Source organism: Lytechinus variegatus, chromosome 15 (assembly GCF_018143015.1).
Source record: "Lytechinus variegatus isolate NC3 chromosome 15, Lvar_3.0, whole genome shotgun sequence".
Taxonomy (NCBI): Eukaryota; Metazoa; Echinodermata; class Echinoidea; order Temnopleuroida; family Toxopneustidae; genus Lytechinus; species Lytechinus variegatus.
The window spans coordinates 11,968,365-11,996,305 of NC_054754.1; the positions used below are offsets into that span (position 1 = coordinate 11,968,365).

Below are 27,941 nucleotides of genomic sequence, written 5' to 3' on the forward strand. Positions count from 1 at the left end.
TTTTCAAATAGAGCTTTGATAACACTACGAACAGGAGAGTGTTTCATCTGCATTTGTCATCTTACAAGTTGTCAGATATAATAACTTTCCATTGTATCTATTGGCTAAGAAGCACATGTATCCAACTGTTACTATGGTAACTGTCAGACAAACAGTCTTTGTCGGACAACCCATTTCACAATCATTTCAGAAAACACTCCCAAGGTTGACAAATTTTCAACCGTTTTCTTGGATTATTTTCATGATTTTCCTTTCACTTCTTGTAATTTTTTTTGCCTCAAAAACGGCATTTTCTGTAAAATTTGGTGTTTTCTCCATTCTTCCACAAGTCTTTAAAAATTTTCTGCTTTCTGTATATTTCAAAAATTGAGACTTTCTCGCAAACCTCATCTCCAACTTCCTAAGCTTTGTGAATTCTAGCCATAAAAAATATCTAGATGAGGAACAAAAATAAAATCTTACCTGATTGTAAACATTGAGTAGCGTGAGATGGTCACCGCCAGGAGTGAAGAAGTTAACCCTTGCGTTGTCAGCGTGGACTATCTTATCTTTGGGTCGGTAGAAGATAGCATTATTGACAGACAGCATGGCAGTAATGCTGAGGATCTCCTCTGAACACTTATACCTGCCATGATAGATGATGATAAACAATAATTAAAAATTGGCTGACAAATATTATGTAACTAATATATTATTGTCAAGAGCTTTGTTGGCTCAGTTGGTAACGCGTATGCCCATCGACCCCAAGATCGTGGTTCGAGTCCACCCCAGGCGGATGACTGAAGCCAGTGCGTTGTGTGTAAACGTGTCTCTCATATGTTTCATAGATGCAGGCTATGTTACAATAAAAAAACACTCCGTCCCTCGGATAGGACATTAAATGGAGGCCCCGTGTAGAGCAGAGTCACCACCTTTGCACGTTAAGAACCCACTGCACTATTCGTATAAGAGTTAGGGGAACCCTGGTGTAGTGGTCCACCTGCACTCCCCTCAATCAGTTATATCGGGAGGAGAGACCTGCGGGTCATAGTGATTCAGTTCGCTTTTCACCTCCCTTGCACAGGTGACGCCAAACAAGTAATAATAATAATAATAAATAAATATTCATTTACCTTAGCTAACATGACAATTTGCTAATGACCGGTACTCCTTTCAACCGGTGATAAGGATAGTTAGTCAAACAACATGGATTCTCACCACTCGCTTGTGAAACATGTAATTCACATAATTCGTCAGGCAATAGAATATAAACTTACACTTGCTACCTTTGAAACGGTCCAAATGCCCTTGGCTATGACTGGGACATGTAAGGATTATTCAAAGGTACCTCAAGCATATTAACTCTTAAAAATGCCCTCTACGTGTATAGGCCTTCCGTAATAGTTACCATTGGAGAAGGGCATGGGACAAACTATCACTTCAGGGTCCAGTCTTACAAATGGTTAATATGGGTCCCCGTTTCATAAAGACTATAATAACAAACAGTATCTATAACAAATGTACTATCAGCCAATCAGATTGAAGGATTTCAGTAGCTTTTAACTGTTCTTGCAAATTTGTTATTATAACAGGTTTTATGAAACGGGCCCCTGATCAAATCACAACGTTGGAAAGCCAGCAACGTCAAGATCCAGAATCTAATCATCTGTTCAAAATGTTTGATACAATACAATCACGACCATGCAAAATGGTTTTCATGAATGTTGACTTAATATTGACCTACCCAAGTGCTAATGATGAAGCAGCAGCAGCTCAGGGTTATATTAACGGTGATCTATATCCGCTGGCATAAATCCAAAATTTTTGTTTTTGTTATCACCATAATCACCATCATTATCAACATCATCTCTATCACCACCATCATCATTATCATCATAATCATTGTCATCATCATCATCATCATCACCATCATCTTCTTCTTCTTGATTTCCTCCAGTCTGGAGAACTGTGCACAGTGTACAGGTAGTTAGTTTGAAGTTATACATGTACATGCAAGTAGTGGAGGTAAACGTAAAGTAGGTACAAAGTGCAGACACAGGGACCAAAGATACAAGGTCAAGGGTTTAGAACCTCTAGTCGTTTGTGATGTATTTCAGTCAAGAATCGGAAAGTGAAATAATGAAAATCTGGGATGTCTAGCTTGATCTGTCCTAGGACTCCCAGCAAGGAGTCTAGTAATAGATACAGACTTTACTGAAGGAGGAAGTCTATCCAGATCATCTCTTACTTCCGCTGGAAGTAGTAGACCATCATCATCATCACCATCATCACCATCATCACCATCATCATCATCATCATCATCATCATCATCATCATCATCATCACCACCATCATCATCATCATCATCACCACCATCATCATCATCATCACCATCATCATCATCATCGCCGTTGTCAGGTAAATAAGCAAGGTACACATACTTCTCTGATGCTAATATCATCTTGGCCAACATGGGATCCACAGGAAACTCTGCCATCCTGCGGCCCATCTTGGTGAGTTCACCTTTGTGGTTGAGTGCACCGAGGGCATAGAGCTGCTCCAGGGCCAGGACCAGGGTCTCGTGAGGGGGAGGGTCCATAAAGTCAAAGTGGATCAGATCGTTGATACCAAGGCTCTTGAGGAGGAGGACCACGTTACCGAGGTTGGTCCTCTGAATCTGACGATGGGGACAGAGAACGGAGAGAGAATGACTTGAGGAATGAGGTCACATAGAGAAAGTATGAATTTAGAAATGGATGATGATGAAAAGAGAGGGTAGGGACAAAGTAAGAAATACAAAGGGGATAAACCTCTCGAGAGAGAAAAGATGGTCTCAAGGACAAGATAAGAACCAGAGATTAAAGAAGAGAAATTTAAAAACAATAATAATAATGTGCAACATTTATATAGCACTTCATACAATGATTCTGAGTGTTCCATACTATTGCCCTGGCTTGAGCACAGCTACCTTGATCAGGCGCTTGAGCATTCAATGAATTCCTTCCTCCGGGTACCAATTTACTACACCTGGGCAGCAAGAGTAGATAAAAGCTAAAGGACGCCGGTGCCGCGCAGAGGTTTGAACCCAGGACCTTATTGTTGAAAGTCCAGGGACTTATCCACTGAGCCACAACACTCTGAAATCTGCTCATGCATGATGATATATCAAACTAACCTCAGGTATAGTGTTCTCTTCTAATTCATTCTTGAAGGCCCATGCTGTGTAGAGACGGAAACACTTTCCTGCGGCCACACGCCCAGCTCGACCAGCTCTCTGATTGGCTGATGCCTGGTTCAAACAATAACATACAACATTTGATTACAAAAACAAGCTTACATTCATATTCATCACATGCTTCAAACAAATAGGTGGGAATTCTTTGGCCACTGAAGGGTCACAAGTGGAATGCCTCTGGCGGTCTCACCTGCATCACAGGATTCAATATAGCAGCAGTGCTGACTTTGAAACCTACTATAACTCGCACAAGATGTTCAGTGATACTTGGTTACTCTTATGTCCACGTTTTATGAACTAGACCAATACACTTACAGAGATATGATGGTAATTCAATAAATACAAGAATGTCTTAAAGACCAATTCCTGGCTTTAAGATCAAGGTGTCTACAGATCAAATCCTACTTACAGATTAGAGACTCAATATCATTTCCCACTTTGTGAGATCTGAGTAACTGAGGAACATGTCATTCCTACCTTTGAGATCAGAATGTCTGAAGATCATTTCCTGCCCTTAAGATCAGGGTGTTTACAGATCAATTCCTACTAACAGATTAGAAAAACTCAAGACCAATTCCTGCTTTGTGAGATCGGAGTAACTGAGGAACATTTCCTACCTTTGAGATTGGCGTAACTACCAAGGACTCCATGCCCGTCCTTGCATTGTAGCTCTTCTGTTTGCAGAACCCTGGATCAATCACATAGATGATGCCATCTATCGTCAAGGACGTCTCTGCGATGTTGGTTGCCAGGACAACCTTACGCGCCCCAGGAGGAGTGGGCTCAAAGATGCGGGCCTGAAGGTCTGAGGGGAGGGTGGAGTAGATGGGTAGGACCAGGAGTTCTTTCACCTTGTTACCAAGCTTCTTAACCCGCTCCTGGATATACATAACAACGACACCAACATCAATCAGAAAACATTTTGCTATAATAGTGCATGCGACCTGTTGATCCCTAAGCCCTAGACAACTCATGATTTGCTCTCTAAAAAAAGTGCATAATACTGAATTCAAATCATGTTCAACAACTTAAAAGCAAAGTTTACAAGTTAATGTTCATAAAAGAATTTAAAAAATCAAACAAACATGAAGCTTATTATGTAATCGAATCAGCTAGGGGAAAAGTTAATTGACAAATTTTAAGTTCCGATCAGTGCCTATATTAAAGCAGAATTAGGTCAGTAATAAAACATTTTGTTATTGAGCCCAATCACATGTTTATCCAGAAGGAATAATTCACACCAATGATTATGATGCAAAATGAACCTTTATTGCAAGCCACCCACACAAAAATTGAGCCCTATATTTGGATTTTCCTATGTACACAGATAATACCAGTCACAGATAAACATAATCTATCTTCTAGTCCCCTAAATAAAGTACTCATGTTGTTGTAAATTATCAATTCTAACAAGCTTGGAATTACCAAAGACCTGCATGGGATAAGATTTTAGACAGAGAAATCTGATTCAGTCCGAAAACCCAGAGGGTGATTCATAAAGCTGCCATTGCGAAGAAATTGGAAAACACATCCCACTGGGAACTGAAGACCAGCACGGGATGAGCTTGTAAAGCAACTCATAACTTACAAACTGGTGATCCTTTCTTAAGTACTTTATCAACATCAATGAAAATATGGAAGTATGTCATTTACCACAAGAAAGGATCACCAATCATTTGTAAAGTAACTTATTTATGAACAGCTTTATGAAACACTCACCAGGGGCTCGTCTTACAAAGAGTTACGATCGATCCAATCAATTGTAACTCTATGGAAATCCATCAGTGTCATAATTTCTTCTTCCGGAAATTTGCAAAATATCCTTTGTCAACAAAGGAGAGCACACCAAATTGTCAAAAGATCAATGAATTTATGGATATACATTCATATCTAGACATTTTTTTGTACAAAAAACATGCATTTTATATGTTGACGTTGCTGGCCGTCCATAGATGCGATTGATCAGATCAATCTTAACCCTTTGTAAGACAGGGCCCAGGTGTAGAATATATTTTATATGGAAATTCGCCAAGATGCAACCATGGGAATCATATTCATTTAAGGATTGTGAATAAAAGAAACCTGATGCAAGAGACCTGCCATTTCTAGAGCTTGGACGTACTTTTGTTTGGATTACTATTGGTTAGGTAAAATGGACTTTAAACTATCAACTGACCTGAAGCATTTCCATACACGTCTCAATCTCCTCTTGACCGGTCAAGAAGACCAGACAATCACCATCGGGTTGCGTCAGGTGAATTTGAAGAACTGAGATCACGCAGGCATCTAAGAAATCAGCCTCAGGTGCCTATCAAATCAAATCACATCAAATCATATCAAGTTACGTCATATATTCATTGACTCGTCAAGAAGACCAGGCAATCGCCATCGGGCTGGGTCAGGTGGATCTGAAGCACTGAGATCACACAGGCGTCTAAGAAATCAGCTTCTGGTGCCTATGAAATCAAATCAGATCAAATCAAACTAAATCTAAACAATTCACATCATATCAGCATTGACTGGTTAAGAAGACCATGCAATCGTAGTCAGGTCGCATCTGGTGAATCTGAAGCACCGAGATCACACAGGCATCTAAGAAATCAGCCTCAGGTGCCTATAAAATGAAATCACATCAAAACAAATTTGAAGGATCATCATATTAATGATCCACTCAATATCTATACCCACTTAGTCTAATTCTACCAATTCTTTTTTCCTTTTGAATCCAAACAAGTTAACATAATCACTATTTGATATATAAAAAAAATCTTCAGGTTTCTCAAATTCTTCCAGATTCCCATTTTTCAAAACTCATTTACAAGATCTCCCTTTTTCTCTAGAACTGATGTGGAAATCATAAGTTTAATTGTTTTATTCTTTTTTTACTAATCTATGGAAAATTATTTTTCAAATAGATTCAAAATAATTATAAAGACATTGTTCAGTGTAAGTTTAAGGTAACAAATGGATCTGAACATGTGATTTTCATAAAATACAAACTGTTTGAAAGTGATTAGTAAAGATATTTTACTCCAACACAAATTTGCAACTCCTTTGAAAATTGACAAATTATTTAAATGTTATGAAATAATTTTCCTTCCCAATAGAATCAAGAATTTGGGACCACAAACATATCTTTAAAATGATATTTGACCAAAACTTTTCAGATAATTGGCATAAAGTATCTTACTCTTTGATTTTTTCATTTAACATATTTTCTTTTATATACCGTACGGGCACTAGTATTCAACCCGGCATAATTCAAAGATTTTGAAATATTCCCGTAAATATTTAGAAAAAGGAAATTTATCTTAATTTCATACCTTTGTTATTTCCAGGGTAATCTGTTGTCGGTATTTTCTTTATCAATCTGTCGACTGTATGCACGGAGGATCGAATAATGCGGCGATGGCCTTTTGCACTGAATGGCACTAGTATTCAACATAGTGAGGATAAATAGCAAAACTCAAAAGGGTTTAGATTGCTAAATTAGATCTAGATCTATGTAAGTCTCTGGCTTAGATTAATTCCCTGTTTGGTCTTATCTCAAATGGTGTAGTCCATAGTCGGATGGGACAAGGGCAGATTGAGAGACAGGGCCATCTTAAATCACTAGGTTGAATACTAGTGCCGACGGATTGAATACTAGTGCCAAAAACCATCGCCAAATAATTCGATCGCCCGCGCACACAGTCGACTGGTTGAAGAAAAAAATAACGGAAAAAGAATAACCAGCATTTGCTCTTGGAAATAAGAAGGGTCTGAAATTAAGGTAAATCCTATATTTCTATATATTTCAGGAAACTCTCCAAACAGGTTGAATACTAGTGCCCTTATGGTACTGTGAGTTTACTTACTTTGGTATATAAGATGTCTACAGGGTAGCGTCTTCCAGGTATCCTGAAGATTGGAGCATCATCAAAGAACTGAGGAAATTTGAAAAAATTCTTAAATATATCACCACATGAACAAGCCAAGGCCCTATTTGAGGCCTTCTCATAAAGATTGGAGCAGCATCAAAGAACTAAGGAAATATGCAGGAAAATATTTTTTTCAAACTTTGAAATTTCAAACCTTCAATTTTAATATTTTTATTTTTTTTCTTGGCAAGGCCAAGTTTCTATATAGCACAATTTCACATTACAGCTTGAATGCAAAAATAAAAGGATTCTGATTGTATTCTTTGAAACAGAAAGCCATGGGTTTGACTCCAAGCCAAGTTCAGATTTCCTTCAGCAGGAAATTTATCCACACTGTTCTACATTCAACCAAGATGAGGTGGATTGCTACCCGGCATGATTATTTCTTTTTTTTTTACTTTAAGTGATGATGGATGTAAATAAATAATTTCTAGATAGATAGTGTATAAATTCAGCTTTTATAGTACAAAATTAATTAATATATAAAAGTATAACAAAATTTCACAAAAAAGTTTTTTTAATAGAACTAGACTACTAGTAGGCCTATTACTTGGTCTGAAAGCACAGACTAAAATTTGGCACTTTAACCATGGTTGAGGGAAGAATAATCTCCAAACACTCTGTCAGTGTCAAATATAGTCTAACTCCTTCAGATTTTGCATTATGCACTATGCAAAAATAAAGGCCCGAATTCACAAAGGTGGTTTTGAAAACCCACGGTTGAATCCTTGGTTTATGTAAATTTCCTGTATAAATTACACTTAATTTAGCATGTATCAGGCACGTGTATAAAAAATCTCCATGCTGATGCGCGCTTTTGTCACAGTGCTCCAAATTGACACCTGTTGCCGTGGTTATCCATGCTATTTTATTCATGAGTCCACTCTTCAAACGGTGGGCTCATGAATATAATAGCTTATCTAACCATGGTAACAGGCGTCAATTTGGCGCACTCTGACAAAAGCGCGTATCAGCACTGGAATTTTTTACACACGTGCCCGATACGTGCTAAATTAAGCGTAATTTATACAGGAAATCTACATAAACCATGGATTCAACCATGGGTTTTCAAAACCACGTTTGTGAATTCGGGCCTTTAGGTCTGGGCGTGCAGACTAAGTATTACTCACAATAAAAAAGAAGTGCATATCGATTTACAGGTTTGAACCTCCAAATCACGAGTAATTTGAAACTGGATCTATTTATTTCAATAAAGAATTACACATTGCAAATGAAAGTTTCTACACGCATGTTAATAAATAGACTTACTTCAGCAAATTTTTCTGTGTCAAGCGTAGCACTAGAGATAAGCAGCTTCAGGTCTGGTCTGAATCTTGCGATGTCTTTAACCAAACCAAAGAGAATATCAGTATGGAGAGTCCTTTCGTGAGCTTCATCAACAATTAGTACCCTAGGTGATGAGAGGAAGATTTTGGATCAATGACACAGAAACCTATAGATGGGACTACATAAATATTTTTGAAAGTTTTATACCGATTTGATATGATGCTAGGAAGTTTTGGAACCAAAGATGAATGAAGATCAGTGTGTGACATCTTCTTGTGAGCTTCATCAACGATCAGTTTCCTGGGTGATATGGGGGGATCAATGACACAGAAATTCATGGGACAACACAAACACTTTTTTTTAAATACTTTTTAGTATTTTCCTGCATGTCTTACTTTATTCAAACTTCTCCAGCAAGCCTCCAATATTCAAGTAAATATCTTAGTCCAAAAATACATATAAATTTGTTACCCAAATGCACAAGTGTACTCTTTCACTGTGCCAAATAATTCTAATTTACAGTTATGATATCGATACAATTTTTTGTCAGAAAGATTCTGAGAACTTATTTTCATCAGAAACCATGTTACACCTTTCAAATGCCCTAACCTCAACAAGCAATATAACCAAATGTTAGGAAGGCTGTGCAATGTCCCAAGTTCTGGTGAAACATCTAACATTCATACGCAACTGTAGATGATGGACACAAAATAAAAAGATTATCAGAAACATGAAGAATGATCTTACTTGTAGCTAGCGAGATCAGGTTCCCCAAGGAATTCCCTGAGGAGCATACCGTCAGTCATGTACTTGATGATTGTACGATCAGAAGTGCAGTCTTCAAACCTAATACTATACCCAACCTGAGAAAGAAAGATAGTAGATTGAATTCTCTATCATGATGTTTCAAGAATAAGCATTACTGTCATCATTATAATCGCTATCATCATCATCACCTTCATCATAATAATCATCACCTCTACTGTAAGTCATTACGATTACAAAGTCTGCAATCATTATCATCATCAAGATCATTATCATCAATATTGTCATCATCATCATTACCATCTTCATCATCATCATCGTTATCTTCAGCATCATTATCTTCAGCATCTTCATCATCATCACCTTTACTGTCAGTCATTACAATTACAAAGTCTGCAATCACTATCATCATCAAGATCATTATCATCATCATCATCACCACCATCTTCATCATCACCACCTTTACTGTCAAAGTCTGCAATCACTATCATCATCAAGATCATTATCATCATCATCTTCATCACCTCTACTTTCAATCATTACAATTACAAAGTCTGCAATTAGTATCATCATCATTATCATCACCATTATCATCATCATTATCACCTTTATCTTCATCATCGTCATCATCATCATCATCTTCATCATTATCACCTCTGCTGTCAGTCATTACAATTACAAAGTCTGCAATCACTATCATCATCAAGATCATTATCATCATCTTTGTCATCATCATCACCTCTACTTTCAGTCATTATAATTACAAAGTCTGCAATCATTATCATCATCATTATCATCATCATCATCATCATCAACACAATCGACATCAAGCAATCTGCTCATGATGATGGTTTTCTTCATACACAATTTATATTCACAGAATAATTGTTTATTTGGGTTTTTTTTCAAAGGTTTTCCAATATATTTTTACTGTATTTGAATGTAAATTGCTTATATATGAAAATGTGTTCACATATTTTTTTAGTGGAATACCGTTTCACTTTGTATTACGTTTTCAAACACAGAAAACTTCAGTCAATCATTATATCAACAATCATCAACATTATCATAATCATCACCTCATTGCCGAGTTTGATGCCCATCTCTTCTGCAACTCTTGCAGCTACGCTCATAGCAGCAACCCTCCTGGGTTGAGTGCAACCAATCTTCATTCCTTTCTTGGTAAATCCCTGGAAAAAGAACATGAGATCACATCAAGACACATTGTCAACACATATTAGGGCCCTGGCAAACAAAATTCGGCAACTGATTGTTGGGCGGATTCTACGATTGAGTAGGCCTGCAAGTGGGGTTTCAAAAAAATAGCGGAAAAATCTAAAAATTTACCTTCCTATTTACTATCGCCGCTGTCCCGCTGAACTGCGTTGGCTCACTCACCAATACATAGACTGAAGAGCTTGGAGGCCCGTACATACAGACAATGTATTTCGGCAGTAACGTTAGATCTAACAGTGGAAACCTGATTTTCCGATCGTTTTTTGTACATAAAATGTCACATTATGAAAAAGAAATCACATCCATATTTACGAAAAAATGTTTAAAATTCAGAAATATTGTACCTTAGACTGCAGTTACCGCTAATTCCTTTGAAATAATGATCGAAACATCGTCATCTTCGATCCTTTCGTTGGTCAACGTAAGTTGCCATCTTGGATGACGTCATCATCCTTACAGACGTATTTACCAGTCGCAAAATATCGCGATTTGAGCCGCTGCTTTGCGCTTGTATGCCAACAATGGCAACGGTGCACGGTGTGATCCGCAGCAGTTTCATATAGTTACATATACTAAAAATTTGAAACTTCGCGAAGGCAAAATACAAGGCCCCGTAACGTGTATATTCACAACACACACATTCTGCTCGCATCCATTTACCTAGACTTGTTTTCCAGCCGTTTTGGATAAAATAGCGGAATTTTGACTAAGAAAAAACGGAAATGGAACACAGGAAAAAAGCGGAAATTGAAATCGGTCTTAAAAATGAAAATAGCGGATTTCCGCTAAATAGCGGATATTTCACAGGCCTGATTTGTGTAAAAGGGTCTAGGTGGTATTCTTATATATCAGGAATTTGATTTTGCAAACAGTTCCTCATTTAAGGAATCTGTTTATAAAGACCAATTTATAGGCTCGTTTTGACAGTTTTTCAATATAGACCTTTGTCACGGTAAAAACTATAAAAAAAAAGGTTGAAAAGTTGGTTAACAAATTCACTTGCAGTCATCCAACATTTATTTGAAAAAATCTAGCACATCAATGTTGTGGAGCTCATCTGCTATCTCGCAACGAAATTTGACACAATTTTCAATTTCAGCCCAGTTGACACTGTGGTGAATTATATTGGTGACATAAATTGAAGAAACAGAATTGAAAAGTGAAGAAGAAATGACATAGAAGCAATTTTCGTGATTTATGAAATAAATTTCGTATAAATTAGCATAAATAATTTTCTAGTCAAAATTTCTAAATTCTATGTAAAATCTCGGTGAACCTCTGTTGCTTTCAGATAGAACCCCCCCCAAAAAAATCAAAATCAGTCAACAAATAAATAAGTATTTTTTGTGAGTTTTGAAAATATGCATAAATTATCATATTTAACGAGTTTCAAAGTTAAGTTTTGAAATTTTGTATTCCCACCTAGAGCTATCATATAAAGCAAACAAAATTGATAAACAAATGAAGGAGAAAAAAGCATTTTATGTGATTTATGAATAAATTTTGCATATATTAGCATAAATATTTTTCTACTCAAAATTTCAAAATTCTGCGTTCAAGTTTGGGACCCTCATGTAGCTCTACCAGATGGATGACAAAAAAAAATCAAAATTGGTCAACAAATTGAGTGGACTTACGGCCTCATGCAGATACTGTGTGATCTGTGTGGTCTTTCCTGATCCCGTCTCGCCCTCTATGATCAGGACTTGATGATCCTTGATAGCCGAGATCAGATCATCACGGAATGGATAGATTGGAAGACTCCTTCTAACCTCCTGAATGGATTGTTTCTTTCTCTCTAAAGCCGACATCTTAGGTTCATCATCATCTTCGTCATCATCGCTCTAAACCAGGAAAGGAATTAAATATTCATGTTAATGGCTATTTTCCTTTTGGTATTTGGGGTTATTACAGACCTTCTATCCCTTCTGATTTAAACTTTTTAAAATAAGAGCTCTGAATAGTTCAATTTCATTCCTCAGAAATAAGAATAGTTCATAAATAAATAAATACATACGTAAACACATAAATACATCAATAGATAAATAAAAACAAAAAGCATAATCCAAGATAAAAGTTAAGAAAATAATGTCAAACCTCTTTGATGGTTCCAGGTGCAGTGAAGGCAGCAACAAACTCGATCTCTTCAAAGTCATCGACCACTAGATCATATTCCTTTTGCTGCAAAAATAACAACAACAATAATGATAATTGATAAAATAAAATCCACCTAAGAGGTAATCATGCACAAATATATGACCAAGCTTAGCAGCCTTGTGCTTCAGTCACATCAAGGAGAACCAACTGCACACCGACAGCTGGTCTGTCATTGGTAATAATGTAACAGCTACTGTCGGTGTAGTCAGCTTCACCAATGTGACTGAGGCATGAGAAATCAGACAGTACATTATAAGTGGATATGTTGGACACCACCGTCAAATTCTGAGTCATGCTATTGGGCTTTACCTACTTTCACCAAAGTAATATGGGCAATTCCATAAAATATGAGCGTTCAACCCCCTATATGTGGGACCTTCATGAAATTTTCTGTCTCTGATTTCTTGTTCTTTTGACAGACTGTAATGCTTTCAAAGGACCATGATTTGGTAGTTTTATTAAGTGAAGTAAGAATTGAGAAAAATGGGGGTCGGACGAACAAAAAGGTTGATTATTTCATGGAAATGCCCATAAGCAAAACAACTGGGATAAGAGATTTTACTGACCTTGTGCCTTTGCTTAGCATCTTTAGCTCCAAAGTGCATCTCCCCTTTACGAACATGTTCATCCTCCCACCTCTTCTGTTCATAGTTCGCTGCTCCTTCCTCTCCCACGGGTTCCACATAACGCTCTGATGGTTTCTGTCACAAAGGGAAAGCATCGAAAAAAAAAGCATAATACCTGAGTTTTCTTGGTTTGAAGTTCACTGCACAAAGATTTTGTTTCAACAATGGCTTTAATCCCATGTATGTAAAATATTGTTTGTTTGTTTTTGGTTAGTTTTTCAGTGCCCGTTTCATAAAACTTGTTGCAATAACAAATTTTCATTAACAACTTATTTCATTTCATTTCATTTATTTCCACAAAATTAAAATATGTACAAAGCAATATACAAATACATTTTAAAATAGTGGTGGACAAAATGAAAGCTCATCAAGCTTGTTTGGATGGCCCAATATAACATTCATAAGTACATATAGTACGTAATACATAATACATAAAACATAATACATACATAATCATAAAAATACATCCATATAGCATAAGACAGGACAGGAAAGAAGGAGAAAAGAAACAGAGAGGGAGAGGCTATGATTATTTGTCAAGAGAAAGGGGTTGCTCAGTGTAAAGTAAGTGTCGTTTGTAATTAAAGTTGAAAAGTTTACATGTCTTTGCTGTCTGAAGTTTAACAGGTAGATTAAGGCTACCATAATGATCAATTTAATTTGCTGACAGCAAGCTTGTTATGCACATGTTACCATAACAAGTCTTCATGAAACAAGACCCCCATATGCATTATATTACTAAGTGGGCGCGTCTTGGTCTAGTGGTTCTCACTCTCGCCTTTCAAACAGAGGGCCGTGGGTTCAAATCCTAGCCATGGCATGTTTTACTTCAGCAAGAAATTTATCCACACTAGGCTGCACTCGACCCAGGTGAGGTGAATGGGTACCCGGCACGATTACATGTATTTCCTTGAATGCACTGAGCGCCCGTGATGGTAGCTCGAGCTAAAGCAGGGGTAATAATAGCAGCGCTTTGTATCCTCAGGCAAAAAGCGCTTTATAAATCCAGCTATTATTATCATTATTAATTCGTCATAAAGATTCAATTGCTACAGTGACCAATTTAAACAAGCCATGGCTTCTTTTTGGTCATTACCATTTTACCTCGTACTTATTTCTATTCACTTTGTATTTTATATTGGTTAAATGAAATGAAACTTGAACTTGAACCAAGTAGGCACTGCAGAATTTATTACTCCTTGGTACCCTTTCAAAGTAGGAGGGGATATCAAGTTTTATATCTCTTGCTGAAGGAGGTTGCATTGAGAGTGTGCACAAGAAGAAAACAAAAGTTTTGTAAAAACATTTCCCATGAAATAGTTTGTTTTCCTTGCTTACATCACACATAGTCCATTTTTTCCCCTAAGGAAAAGGTGAACTATATTTTTTCCAACCCCACCCAACAAATGCACGCACTGCACCCATTAATAACATTCCACAACATCAATAGGGTACCATTGATGTACCTTTAATGTGAAAATTTTTATACAGATAATACTCTATACACTATAGCAGGCGGATAGATCACATTCAAACCTCATTTTCACATTCCCATAAAATTTAAGAAAAAAAACTTTATTGGTACTTTTTTCTTGGGTTTTCCACTAATAGAAATCAAACACAAAATATACAAAAGGAGAAGGCACAAAAATGTAAGCAGGTGGGGATGATTAACAAGCAATAAATATGGCAGGGCCTAAAAAAGTTACATTTTATTCATACCTCATCATCTTTTGGCATATAGTATCTTCCTTCTCTTTCTTTCTCTCCAGCGCTTTTGTGCTCCTTGGCAAGATTCAGCACAGTCTTCTTATACTTCATCTCTTTTCTCTCCCGCTCTGTTAAACTAAGAATGAAAGAAAAAAAAAATAATGAGTGGCTTGATAAGGGGCAAACAGGGACATTATGCAAGAATTCCTTTTGATAGGATATTGACAAATAATTTATATTTTCATTACATTTTCATTATTTTTTTTTTATTTTTAGAGGGAGTAAATACATTTCTGGAATAACATTGAATCATATATCATATAGACTTGTGATTGACTGGATTCATTGCAAAGTGCCTGGCTTGAGCTCTTTTACAATCGTAACCTGACAGTCAAGGGGTACTGACACCCTCATAACCACCCCCCCCTTACTTATTGCGAGGATGGGCCATTTTCAGCCTTGTAATGACCACCATGATCTTGAACCTTGACCTTGACACCCCAAAATTAATTAGATCACTATCATGCCCATGTGCACACATGATAGAAAATACATCATCTGCCAAGTAGTTTCCCAGTTACCACGAGAACAAGAACAGGAAAGGCAGCGCAATCATCCCGCACCTCCAGCAACCATCTATGGTCGGTGAAGGCATAGAAACGCAATAAGCCCAAACATTCTTACCTTTCCTGTGCAAAGAGATATTCCTCATCATGAATGTCGGCCTCCAACTCCTTCAGTTTATCCTCTCTCCTCATCTTCAGGTACTTCTGACGGGACTCCTTCCTAAGGTCTGGTACTATCATCCTCCGGTCCTCCTCGGCCTTTTCCAATCTTCGCTTGGCCTCGGCCAAGTCCTGGAACCAGAATCAAGATGATGTTGGTGAAATTTAGGTCTTTCATGATGATCATGAGTTAATAGTTACTATAATAGACCAGTTCGTAGTTACTTCATGGAAATTTTGGTCAAATGACCTTTCATTTCTTTCATTATGATAGGCAGATTTCAAAGCAAGATATTACGTAAGCTTGCCTTACATAGCAGGCGGGATAGCAGGATGAAGAGATTGAATAGACCAGGTGACTAGAATAGCACACCAATGAACACTTTATGAAGGTATTTGTTGCATTCCTACTTTGAATGCAGATCATAGCATGTTGCACAATGTACTTGGCAAACTGTGAAATACCAGTCGTTCGTGGACGCATTGCTGTTTTTTGTGGATGTAAATGAAAACTACAATTCAAAAGAATATATGAATAATCAAGACATCAAAGTTGGTGCTTATCTCATTAGATTTTAAACCCCCATGTTACTTTAGTACAAATGACCTTCCTCTGATAATGTGTAGAATATTTTGATCATGCGCAGAAAGGAACTACGAACTGGCTTATATTCCACGTTTATAAAGCATTTCTTGGAACGACATATCCCGAAGCGCTTCAGATGCATCATCAGGGAGTTCTTGCACAGGATTCAAGAAGAGGGAAATGTATAGTCAAATGCAAATCATGACAAAGAACAACCAAGAAATCTTTGTCAAAACAGCAGTTTAGTCTTTGACTCTGGACAAATAGGCCAGTATTCTGAAGTCAGGTTAAACTTAAACTCAGGTTTAACGTTGTGGTTTAAGTATGGAAAGCCAATTGCTACATAAATCACTATTAGTAAACATATCATAATCAGCTCATTTGGCTCTCAAATCATTCATAATTGTCTAAGAAGTATAAATAGATGATTGTCTTCACCATCGATTAATCAGGAAAGAGCACAGTGAAAAATTAGAAACATACAACTTAATAAAAATTTTGACACTTTTGGCTTCCCATAATTTTAGCACAGAGTTAGACCATGGTCTAAATTAAACCTGACTTCAGAATACGGGCCATAGCCTTTAATGCAATTTCTCATCAGCCCCGAAACTCAAGACGAAACTGCTGCACCCGTTCACCAATTTTTGACATAGACCTCCCAGGGGCCTGTTGCAGAAAGAGTTGCGTTTAAACGCAAGTCAAAAAATCAAACGCAAGTCCCACATGCGCGCTGTTGATTGGTTGAAAATCAAGTTGTGCATGATTTTTAGAGTTGCGATCGATTGCAGCTCTTTCTGCAACGGGCCCCAGCTGTCCCTTGTCATTTGACAGGCATTTTCAATACATGTTCTTGAATCCTTTGTAAGCTAATGAGAGAAAACTCCTTATTACCCTAGTCACTGGATTTTGGCTTCATGGCATCGGCTATTCTCTGTCCAGGGGGGTGTTTCACAAAGATTTAAGTATGACTTAGAGTCGCACTTAAATACTGAGTTGCGTACGGTTTGAAAGGCTTGACCGCATTGGTCAGATCATGTCGTGAGGACGCGCACTAATGCCTATCTATCAATAAGGTCGCGCGTTGCATATCATATACGCGTCGGCATTTAAGTGCGACTTAAGTCATACTTAAACATTTGTGAAACACCCCCCAGGTGAATTAGTAGGTACCCATAAGAAGAAATTCTTGAATGCTTCTGCACCTTATCAGTGCAGCTCTGCTAAAGCCAGCCTGGATAAGATATCACCAGTGCTAACTTTTGTAAAGTGCTATGCATGTTTTCATTTCTTATTCCTGTTACTGTTTCTATCGTTATCATTATTTTATTATGATATCATCATTATCATAATTTGCATTTCATAATCCCTTCAACATATCAAATTAAAAGTTGAAAAATTTAAAAAGTGTAATTCATTATCGCCTGCCTCATTCACCCATTGCCCATGTTGTGCATATAGCCATTTGCATGATTTGAGCAAAAGTTTTATTTGACTTTTCTCATTCTACTTCAGAATTTCATGAAATTTTCAGCATTTTGATAAGCTGGCTTGATTTTTTTATTTATGCAAATTGACTTGATGTTGGAGAAATCTTGGCCTGTAAAGAAAACACTATTTCCATTCCAAACTATTTATCAAACTACCCACCTTCTTGCTGCTCTTATCAGTTTTCTTCCTTGTTCGTTCTTTATCCTTGTCTCTCAATCTGGCAGCGAATGCATCTCTCTCCTCTAAATCCCTCCTCCTCTCCTTCTCTTCATCCTCCGTACTATCAGATTCTGAACTTGACTCCTTCTTAATATGAGCTTGCCTGATTTGGAAACAAATGAAATTGAGAGTATTTCACTGAATGTTTTCAGGCTGAGAGATCAATCCTGCTTCATTTTAACAACTGACTGTAGAAAGCGGTCAATGCCATGACATGATTTTTAAAACGTTTTACGATCTTTACTATGCTTTCTATTCCTGGCTCAAATTTACGTTTTCAGAGAAAACAACATTTTAAGGAATCACATCATGTGACACATTGAGAGCTGCTTGTATGTGACATCACAAAATAAAAACATTCAAAATACATAGCTCTGTTTACCTTTTTAATAAATTTGCAGCACACCCTCATTGAGAGTTTTCTCTCACATTTCTCCTTTTATTCAAATCAATTTGACAACAGGGTAAACCTAGTCTGCTGGGCAAACCCTTCACTCGAAATAAGGGTCTGAATGTGCAGCCTACTCATGCCTTGTGTACTGAAGGATCTCTCGCTCAGGCAAGTTTTGTATGTGCTAGTCTTTGCGTGGAGGCACACTTGTTGATCAAAGTTCCAATCAGGGTCTGTGCCTGCAGACTAGGGTAAACCTGCCCTTTATGTTAGTACACAAAATGACATGTATTAACAAAATATAATAAGATATAGAAAAATGTAGGGAGATTCAAAGCCTGTTCAAAGGTTTGTCCCTAAAATACACCATAAAACAATATATATGCACATATTCACCCCCAGATAAGAAACAATAACGTGCATGTGATCAGGGAATGAAAAAATTGATCAAATTATTTCTTTTAAACACTAGAGAGATTAATGATGAAGAGGTGTATCCAAAGTAGATATTAGTCTTACCTCTTGGGCTCTGGCTCGCTATCTTCATCACTACTCTCTTGTTTCTGTTTTCTGATGTGCTGTCTCTTTTTACCAGTAGTCTTCTGTCTCTGTATCAATTAATGAAAGTGTTATCAGTCCTATTACAACTATTGTTGTCATCATCGTCATCAACATAACTAATATCATAACTTTAACCATCACCATCTTTCTCATCATCATCATCATCATCATTGAATTCATCACCACCATCATCACTATCATAACCATGATCATAATCATCAATATCTTCATCATCATAATGATCATCATCACCATGATCAACATCACCACCACCATCATCATCATCACCATCATCAACATCATTATCATCATCATCATCATCTTCATCATCATCACCATCAACTTCATCATTATCATCATCATCATCACCATCATCATCATCACCATCATCATATGGGCCCCTACGAAAAACAGCATTTGCTGATAGGGTGTTCCATCCCACAAGTGGTAAATAAATAAAATAAAAAAAAATCATTTCCTTCTTCTATCACCATCATTAACACCATCATCTTCATTACCTTTGTTTACCATTATCATCTACATCATCATTTTCATCATCACTGACATCACTACAACTACATCTTCTTACTACTGTCAGAGCAGGGGGGCGTTTCATGAAAGGACTTGTCAGACGTTTTATCCGACAAGTCCCATTTCATCCGACAGTTACCATAGGAACAGTGCCTCTTAGCCAATTAAAATCATGGAAAGATGTCAGATCTGACAACTTGTTGGATGAAAATATTGATGAAGTGCTCCCCAGAATTCAATGCACACATTTCATGATTCATTCCGGAGCTGACCCTCATGTCCCATACATCTCAAAAGAACCCAAAATACAAATATTTACCTTCTCTCTGACCATTCTAACCAGTTGCTCTTCTTCTTCCTCATCATCCGAAAGGAGCTTGTACGACCTATTCTTCAATTCTTGTTCTATCGCTTGCTTCTCTTTCAATCTATTGGGATTTACTGCTTGCTGCTTCCTCGGTATCTGGAAAAATATGCAAAGGGGAAAAGGAATCGTACAGGCTTTGCACATCTTGATCTGTCTTTTATACAACCCTTCAGACTAATGTAATAACAATTTGGACAGCATGAATTTGACTTTATTAACTCTGCATTGCAATTCACTTTGGGTCGTTTAAATTCTCAATAATCAAAAGTGCTAGATACTTGGCAGGTCTCAAGAATATTAAACTGAGGATGCCCTGTTGAATGGCCTCAGTTCCCCTCTCGATGGCCTTGAAGATTTCATTCATTGTCATTGAATTTAAGAATTATATCATCACTAGAGACTTTCAAAACTAAACTGAAGTCTTATCTTTTCTAACAGCATTAGTTCTTGGCAATTTAACACTCATCCAAACTCTCTCATCCTTTCTTATTCTTGTGCACCACAGAATAGAAAATTTCTAGATAGATGGCACCATATAAATGCCTATCATTATTATTATTATTATTTATTACTAATATTATTATTATTATTGTAGGACTGTTATTTTGACAATTGATTTCCTTTAATAGTTTAGTTATTTATAGTTCAAGCTTTGGTATTTAGTTCAGCTTTGTTTAAATTCTCCATGCTTCTGTTGTCATCCGTTTAGTAACATTTGACTTTCAACCTGCTTCTCATGTCATTCCTTTCCTATTCAGATGTGTTCATTCATTACATTCCCACATCTGATTCTTTTGTTCAACATTCTTATTATGTAATCATCCCAACATCTTATTCATCTCCATCCTCTATCTCTTATTGGTTATTTTTATAAATTAGACTTCTCCATTCTCTTTATTCTCATTGGTTGATTTTGTGTAATTTGAATATATGCTAATTTTGTATGAGTTTTACTGAGGCAAGGAAGCCCAGCAAATATAGCAGTGTACAACCAGACTCCTTCGGTTTAAGTTCTCTTTATTTTCGTCTCAGTTTTACTTATTCCCCTTCAGTTTGATGATTTAGAACTTCATTTATTTTCAACTCCAAACTTATAATTTTCTTCAACCCTACAACTGGTAGCAGCGGTGTTCGAACCTCATGCCTCGCTTATCTGTTCGCCACAAACTAACTTTTAATCATATTTCGTCAACTTTATCGTCATCATGTTCCTGTTGGAGAAACATTTAGCCCTTCACACTTCTGTTCAGCCGTTACCTCTTGCCTGATTGATGCTAGCCAGCAGCTCGCCTACAACTTCAACGTCAATGCTGTGGCTTGTCTAGTAGGATGATGCTACTACCAGCCAGTCTTCGCCTTTAGCTCTATACGTGAGTGGATGAAAGCCTTGCCTGAGTACCAGCTCGGATCTTCGCCTATTGCTCTTCGTGAGTGGATGAACGTTCTGCCTGATTACCAGCCAACCTTCGCCTTTTTCTCAACGTGAGTAGATGAAAGTTCTGCCTGCGAGTCAGCCTCTCGCCTTAAACTACAACCATTGCCCGACTACATGGAGTGGATGATGTCGCTGCCTATTTTTCTTCAGTCTCTTCGGCTCAACAGTCTCCCAACTTTGCCTCATGATGCCTTCTAGCCTCTTGCCTTGCTTCTCTTCGTCAAGTGGATGATGCTGCCTTTTGGTCTTCATGTTGCTTTGTCCCTCTATCTTCGCTCGATGCATGACACCTTCCAGCCTCTCGCCTGTTACTCTGTCGCCTACGCATCTAGAGTTGATGACGCTCTGCTTTGATCTTCGAAGCCAGCCGCCATCTTTTGCTCTTCAGTTGCTCCAGCCCACGAGTGGATGATGCTGATCCTTCATGCATACAGTGAAAACTTTTCGCCCCCTTAGAAGGTCTGATATTCAACAACTTTAACTTGATGCCTCCATTTTACCACCAGACTACATTCTTCTCTCAAACTCTTAAACTTTAATTGGAACTTTTGGACAATTTATTTCCCTGATGGTGAGAACACTAAACAATTTTCATTAAATTTTGTCACAGATTTTAAATTCGTTAAAAAAATTCTGATCAAGATATGATTTCTGTGATCATTAAATTCCCTTTACTTTAGATTTATGCAATTTTTGTTTATTAAATAATTTTGTATCAGTTTGATCTATGGAATAATCTTGCCAAATGTATTAATAAGTTCTATTCAATCGGTTTCGTATAAAAACGATAGATATTTACTATGATAGCCAAATTCTAAATTCAATTTAATAACATTTTATCAATTTTTAGACAAATTATGTATCCAAACTGATCTATTTCTTGATATACTGTAAAAGGCATATGATACACAAATTCCAGTATTTTATTTATACTCGAGTGTTTTCTTATACACAAATAAATTCGATTTAAAAAAAAAGCAATCAATATTCACTTTTTATCAAACCCATATATTTGATTCTTAACTGGAATGAATCACATGCCTTATTTTGATTTAATGTTAGGCTTATAAATAGAAACATTTTTTTAGCAAGATCATTCAAATTCTACAAAAGTATATTTTTGTTAATTGAATCAGATAATTTTCTTTAGGTATTTATTTGTCTTAAATTGGGGTCTTAAATGTACATAAATTGAAATATATTTACGATTTGTCAAATATGGATCAAGTGATTACAATTAATGTGCAATATATCAAAATTGTATTTTCTCAGCTCAATATTGAATCTGAATGTAATTTAATATTTTGATATTAGAGATGTTTAAATAGTTAGATTTTGTCAATTTCTAAATCAGAAAATAATGTGAACTAAGTGCAATATATGAAATTGTAAAACTAAAGGAGATTATGACAAACAAAATTTTTGAAATATTTCATTTTTATACCTTAATGCTCAAAATTATTTCAAATTTTAATCACTGTATATTTATTGAAGTTTTATCAATGATATTGCACAAAGTCAGACTTAGTTAAATGTTCAGTTCAAATCATTTGTTATCATTTTTAGACTATAGAAGTTTCATCATATTGTAATTTTACAAATTATGTAAAGTAAGTCTTTTTTTTTGTATTACTCAGCAATTTCTTTTTCCAACATTCGGTTAAAATTCCTAATTTTTTTTAATCCCTATTTTAATGGTTTTTTAAAGTAAAATCAAAGATTGAACTTAGTATACTTTGTCATATAATTTCAGAAAATATGGCTTTATATAAATTCAAATGTTTGATTTTTCATAATTTCTGGTAATTATGTTATTTGCTGAACATCATATGTTTAATTTTTGTAAAGTTCAGTAGTATTTTATCTCGCACTTTTCAATGTTATTCAATATTCCTTTGAGCTACTATAGTTGTTTTTATCTATTTGTCTAGTAGTGCTCTCATATAATTTTTTTTTCATTTTTTTTTGTAAGTCTAGGAGATACATTTTTCCAGTTGGCAAGACATGCATAATTTTAACTAAATCAGAAATTTTTAATAATTTGAAAATATATATATATATTCAAGATTATAACATTTTTTTTTTCTTTTCCAAAATCAAGAAAAAAAAATTCAATTCTTTTTTGTTCTTTCTGAATTAATACGGTATTTCATTTCATGGCATGCTTGCAAGTATAAGATATACATTGAAATTATTTGCAAGTTGATTTTCCATTGAAGTTACACATATGATGCCAAAAAGGAAAAGTTCAAAATTCTAATAAAAAAAATATTTTTTTTCTTCAAATTTTTCTATCCTCTCCTAGTCTTCACATTTATTGTAAATATGGAATTATGTCATGGTTACGTTACTTCTGTTTAAATACTTTTATGTAAATAATGTTAGATGTTCAACTTGTCAAATTCTGGTTTTGCAGTTATATTTCATATTTTAGTTCTTTACTTTTAAAAATTGAGGACAATTTTTTTGAAAGAAGGATGTTTATGTAGGACTGTTATTTTGACAATTGATTTCCTTTAACAGTTTAGTTATTTATAGTTCAAGCTTTGGTATTTTGTTCAGCTTTGTTTAAATTCTCCATGCTTCTGTTGTCATCCGTTTAGTAACATTTGACTTTCAACCTGCTTCTCATGTCATTCCTTTCCTATTCAGATGTGTTCATTCATTACATTCCCACATCTGATTCTTTTGTTCAACATTCTTATTATGTAATCATCCCAACATCTTATTCATCTCCATCCTCTATCTCTTATTGGTTATTTTTATAAATTAGACTTCTCCATTCTCTTTATTCTCATTGGTTGATTTTGTGTAATTTGAATATATGCTAATTTTGTATGAGTTTTACTGAGGCAAGGAAGCCCAGCAAATATAGCAGTGTACAACCAGACTCCTTCAGTTTAAGTTCTATTTATTTTCGTCTCAGTTTTACTTATTCCCCTTCAGTTTGATGATTTAGAACTTCATTTATTTTCAACTCCAAACTTATAATTTTCTTCAACCCTACATTATTATTATTCATTGCACTTTTTAACCTTTCCCATTTGAGCTGTAACATAGAAACTCGGCCTTTGGGAAAACTAACTTTGCCATGAAAGTATCATAATTTAAGCCCCACGGGTCACTATTCACAATATTCATAATACTAGAAGTTGAAATTTCAGTAGCACTTTTTCCACAAGATAAAAAATACACTGAAATTCTGTCCAGCTTGTCTGAACAGGAGATATAATGCATACAAATTGCAAATGGAAGAGGTTTTTCTGTTCATTAGTTTGTGTTTTCTCACTTTCAAACGTCAATGCTCCCTACAAATAAAATGCTAAAAATAAAGACTTCTTTGATAAAGTGTTATCGGTACCTTATTGAAGAGTTCTCCTGCAAACCTGACCACACCATCTGAGATATCAATGGTCCCAGTCTGCCTGATTCGCTGTACCAAGTCTGAACTGCTAGATGCCCTCTTGGCAAGTCCGACAAGGAATTCTGCAATGTATCTGTCACTGATTCCAAGGACATCATAGAGCTCGTCCTTCACCCACTGGTCCAGGTTGCCTGACGCCATACTGATGTGTTGGCTCAAGGATCTTGATCACCTGTTAAAATAAATACGTGGAAGAGTAAGAGTTACTAAACCACTCTAGATTTATTTTAAAAATATTTTTACATATGACTATAGACCTCCAAGATCTACTTGAAAGTGAAATTTTATTTCAGTCAATCTGTGACGGTTCATTAGCAGACCATTTCCACCTGTGGGGCAAAAAGTTTGCAGATGATTTTGGTCACAGAAGATGGACAAGTTTAACCCTTTCGAAATATTCACTTGTCCGTGTACTTCCACAACAACACAGGGCTTATTCTAAGCGATTATTGCTGATTTACAGACACAGAGGGTCATCGATTTTTGTCTTTATTTCATAAAAATATATAAAAAGAACTGGACCAAAATAGAGATTATTATTACGTTTTGGCCTGAAATGCACCAAAACAGGAAAAATAAAACTATGGAAAAAAAGAACAGTGAATTACCTCGGCCTTTGCGCAGCTTCCCTTTTCCTGGTTTATCTGAACTTAATACATAAACATATGGCTATTGAGTCCCTGTACAGATCGAGCTAGAACTTCGGTCTCTGTAAATGGTGAGTAGAGCCAACGGAGTTCAGCGGAACAACCAAAGCTTTTGCCTCTCTACACTACAGCTATGCACATGAAGGCGTGCACGCGCACGCAATATCTGGCTTCTGGAGAATAAGCTAACGTTAGTGAATGATTTTTACTCTCTAGGAGCCTCCTGAGAGTTCTGGCTACTCTTCCCTCTTCAGTGGCCAGCAGCAGAGCTGCATTGCTTGCTTTGCCTCACCCATGGGTACATTACTGCTGCCGTTTACAGGAAAATTGAAGGCACGGTGCATGCAAAATTGCAACAAAATCCCGCAAATTTTATTTTAAGAGGATTTACAGGATCAAGGGGCCGATTGCACGAAAGGGTCTTTCCAAGGACCGTCTTTCGTGTCGCCCATCTTTTATGATACGCTATAAGCGGGGGTGTTTCTGAAATTTATGATAAAGAATAAGATTCGTTAGCTTGCTTTTAAATCAAATTTTATACAATTTCATGATATGTCACATCATTTTATAGACAAATATTTTGTTTACTTTAACGGACGAATGAAATATGTTTGCAGATGATTTATTTAAAATGCGTTTCACATGGCGCATCATAAAAGATGGGCGACACGAAAGACGGTCCTTGCAAAGACCCTTTCGTGCAATCGGCCCCAGTACTCCTACCAAATTTACCGAATGACACTCATTCAATGAACAAGATTATGATATAACCTTGTTCTCAGTTACATCTCCATGTGTGGCAAAATAAAGGGTGGCAACTGTGGCTTATTTTCTCTTTTCTATGGGAAAAATGCTTGATTTTCTTACACTGTTAGTTTCCAATACAGCTATTTATCATATAACTTGGCTCTTATGTAAATTTGATTCTTTAAATATTTTTTTCTTGATTAAAAATAGAGATTGAAAAATGAAAATTTTCTTGCAATATTTCTTTCCACCAATAGAGGGCGTACACAAAAATATGCCCAAAATTCAAGATTTTGAGCACTCTGGTAAATACAAAAATCTTCCCAAGTTACTAATGAAAAATAAATTGCAACAGTATGAAAATTAGTAATTTTGGTCACAAAAGTGATATTTTAATGACTTTTTAATGTGTGTGCTACATGTATGTACAGCACTGGCATACCATAGTCCTACCTGTAGATTCCCCACAGGCAGGATGGTTGCAGTGAACTGTCCGAACGATGTGAAGTCAATTCCTCCTATTATGATGAATATCCCTCACATAGCATCACTTAAGCATTGATTTTTCTTCTCGTTGACACAATACAGACATCGCTTCCATCTCCCAAATTTTTTGTCTAATGGGCTTAAGATGGCGCACGATTTATCTTCACATCAAAGACACTACAAGGGAAAGACTAGGTACAAAAAATATCTTACACGTAAATCGATGCAAAGCGTTACACGAAGTCGGCAAAGTGTCCCATCTTTTTACTGTAAAGACTTTGGTGGAACGTTAATTGACAAACGAACGGTAGCACTTGCGGGGCTTCGTTCAAGGTACATAGAATTTTCTATATTTTTTGTTTAATTGGTCATTGCTTTGAATATTTTCCAAAAATATTATCATCAGCAAAAAAATATAAAAAGTATGTTTTTTTTAAGATATTGCATTTATTGGTGTCTCTATTTTATCAAACAATCATTGGAATTGCACATAGGGGGGCCTTCAACGAATGAAGAATCTAGTTTTAAAAATACCGACAAGCGCTGAATTAAGGTTGTGAATTGTACTTAGCGCCACCAACAACGTTCTTTTTATTTCCGTGGAAGCCACCTCTCTCTCTTACAAGCCGAGGTAAGCGATTTTGCTCTTTCTTATGTCCTTTTTTTAAAAAATAGTACCGGTATGTTAAAAATTGAAAAAGGAAAGCTTATCAGTAGGGATCCCATTTTGAAATCCTAGAATTTTTATTTAAACGTCTTCATATTTATATTTACAATGACATGAAAGAGAAAACATAATCAAATATCAGCATAAAAAACCCTGGTGAGCTGAGTGAGTAGCGGAATGAGTTTTGGCTAACAACATCATTCGCGTCATGAAGCGATGCGATGTTAACCGACAACTCTAACATCCAATACGTAAACACGTTGGCTGTGCGAGGTAAATATAGTATACTCACCTCGCAATACGTGTGAGTGGCTTTGCCTTGGCACTCATTCAATGAACAAGGTTATGATATGTGCCTTGGCTTGAGAAATCACGACACAGTCACAAGCAAAATCAAATGCACCAGCTACCGTACACACACAGAAATACACGGACGGGACTGAATATCCGCGAAGCCAAGCCGTCCCCCGTAAAACATCCGTTTATATCTTACTTCTCATTGTATCAAAATGTAAAGAAAATAGAAAATCGAATAATGCGAATTCCAAACTTTTTTTTACCTTCTTTCACGCAAAGTAGTCGGGTAAAATTACGAAAAAGAGACTCTAGTTAGGAAAGTTGCATTGAGACGACGACCGCGACCACTTCTGCTCGCGGTATTGGAAAATGTATGGTGTCGTTGATGAACTAAAGTTGTTTGATTTTTTTTTTGGGGGGGTCGAGTAATCTATCTATTTAAAGTACAAGTC

General features: G+C 36.3%; 1 protein-coding gene across 1 annotated transcript; it reads right to left on the reverse strand.

Annotated features, from left to right (window-relative positions):
• Nucleotides 1-216: 216 nt before the first annotated feature.
• Nucleotides 217-27,851, reverse strand: LOC121429027 (pre-mRNA-splicing factor ATP-dependent RNA helicase DHX16-like). Its single transcript, XM_041625922.1, has 19 exons — nucleotides 27,753-27,851; nucleotides 24,583-24,817; nucleotides 19,739-19,882; nucleotides 18,847-18,935; nucleotides 17,877-18,039; nucleotides 15,600-15,772; nucleotides 14,928-15,051; nucleotides 13,146-13,280; nucleotides 12,520-12,603; nucleotides 12,060-12,266; nucleotides 10,266-10,376; nucleotides 9,169-9,284; nucleotides 8,404-8,545; nucleotides 7,072-7,140; nucleotides 5,391-5,522; nucleotides 3,832-4,092; nucleotides 3,155-3,268; nucleotides 2,421-2,656; nucleotides 217-625 (listed from the first exon to the last, which is right to left on the reverse strand). Exons 2-19 carry the CDS (start codon nucleotides 24,784-24,786, stop codon nucleotides 217-219), a joined length of 2,913 nt encoding a protein of 970 aa, XP_041481856.1. The 5' UTR covers nucleotides 24,787-24,817; nucleotides 27,753-27,851.
• Nucleotides 27,852-27,941: the final 90 nt, after the last annotated feature.

Coding starts and splice junctions, on each gene's coding strand:
- LOC121429027 (XM_041625922.1), bottom strand. CDS start 24,786: ATGGCGTCAGGCAACCTGGACCAGTGGGTGAAGGACGAGCTCTATGAT. Junction 18,936..19,738: donor TTAGAATGGTCAGAGAGAAG/GTAAATATTTGT, acceptor TAATTGATACAG/AGACAGAAGACTACTGGTAA. Junction 3,269..3,831: donor TAGTTACGCCAATCTCAAAG/GTAGGAAATGTT, acceptor TGTTTGAACCAG/GCATCAGCCAATCAGAGAGC.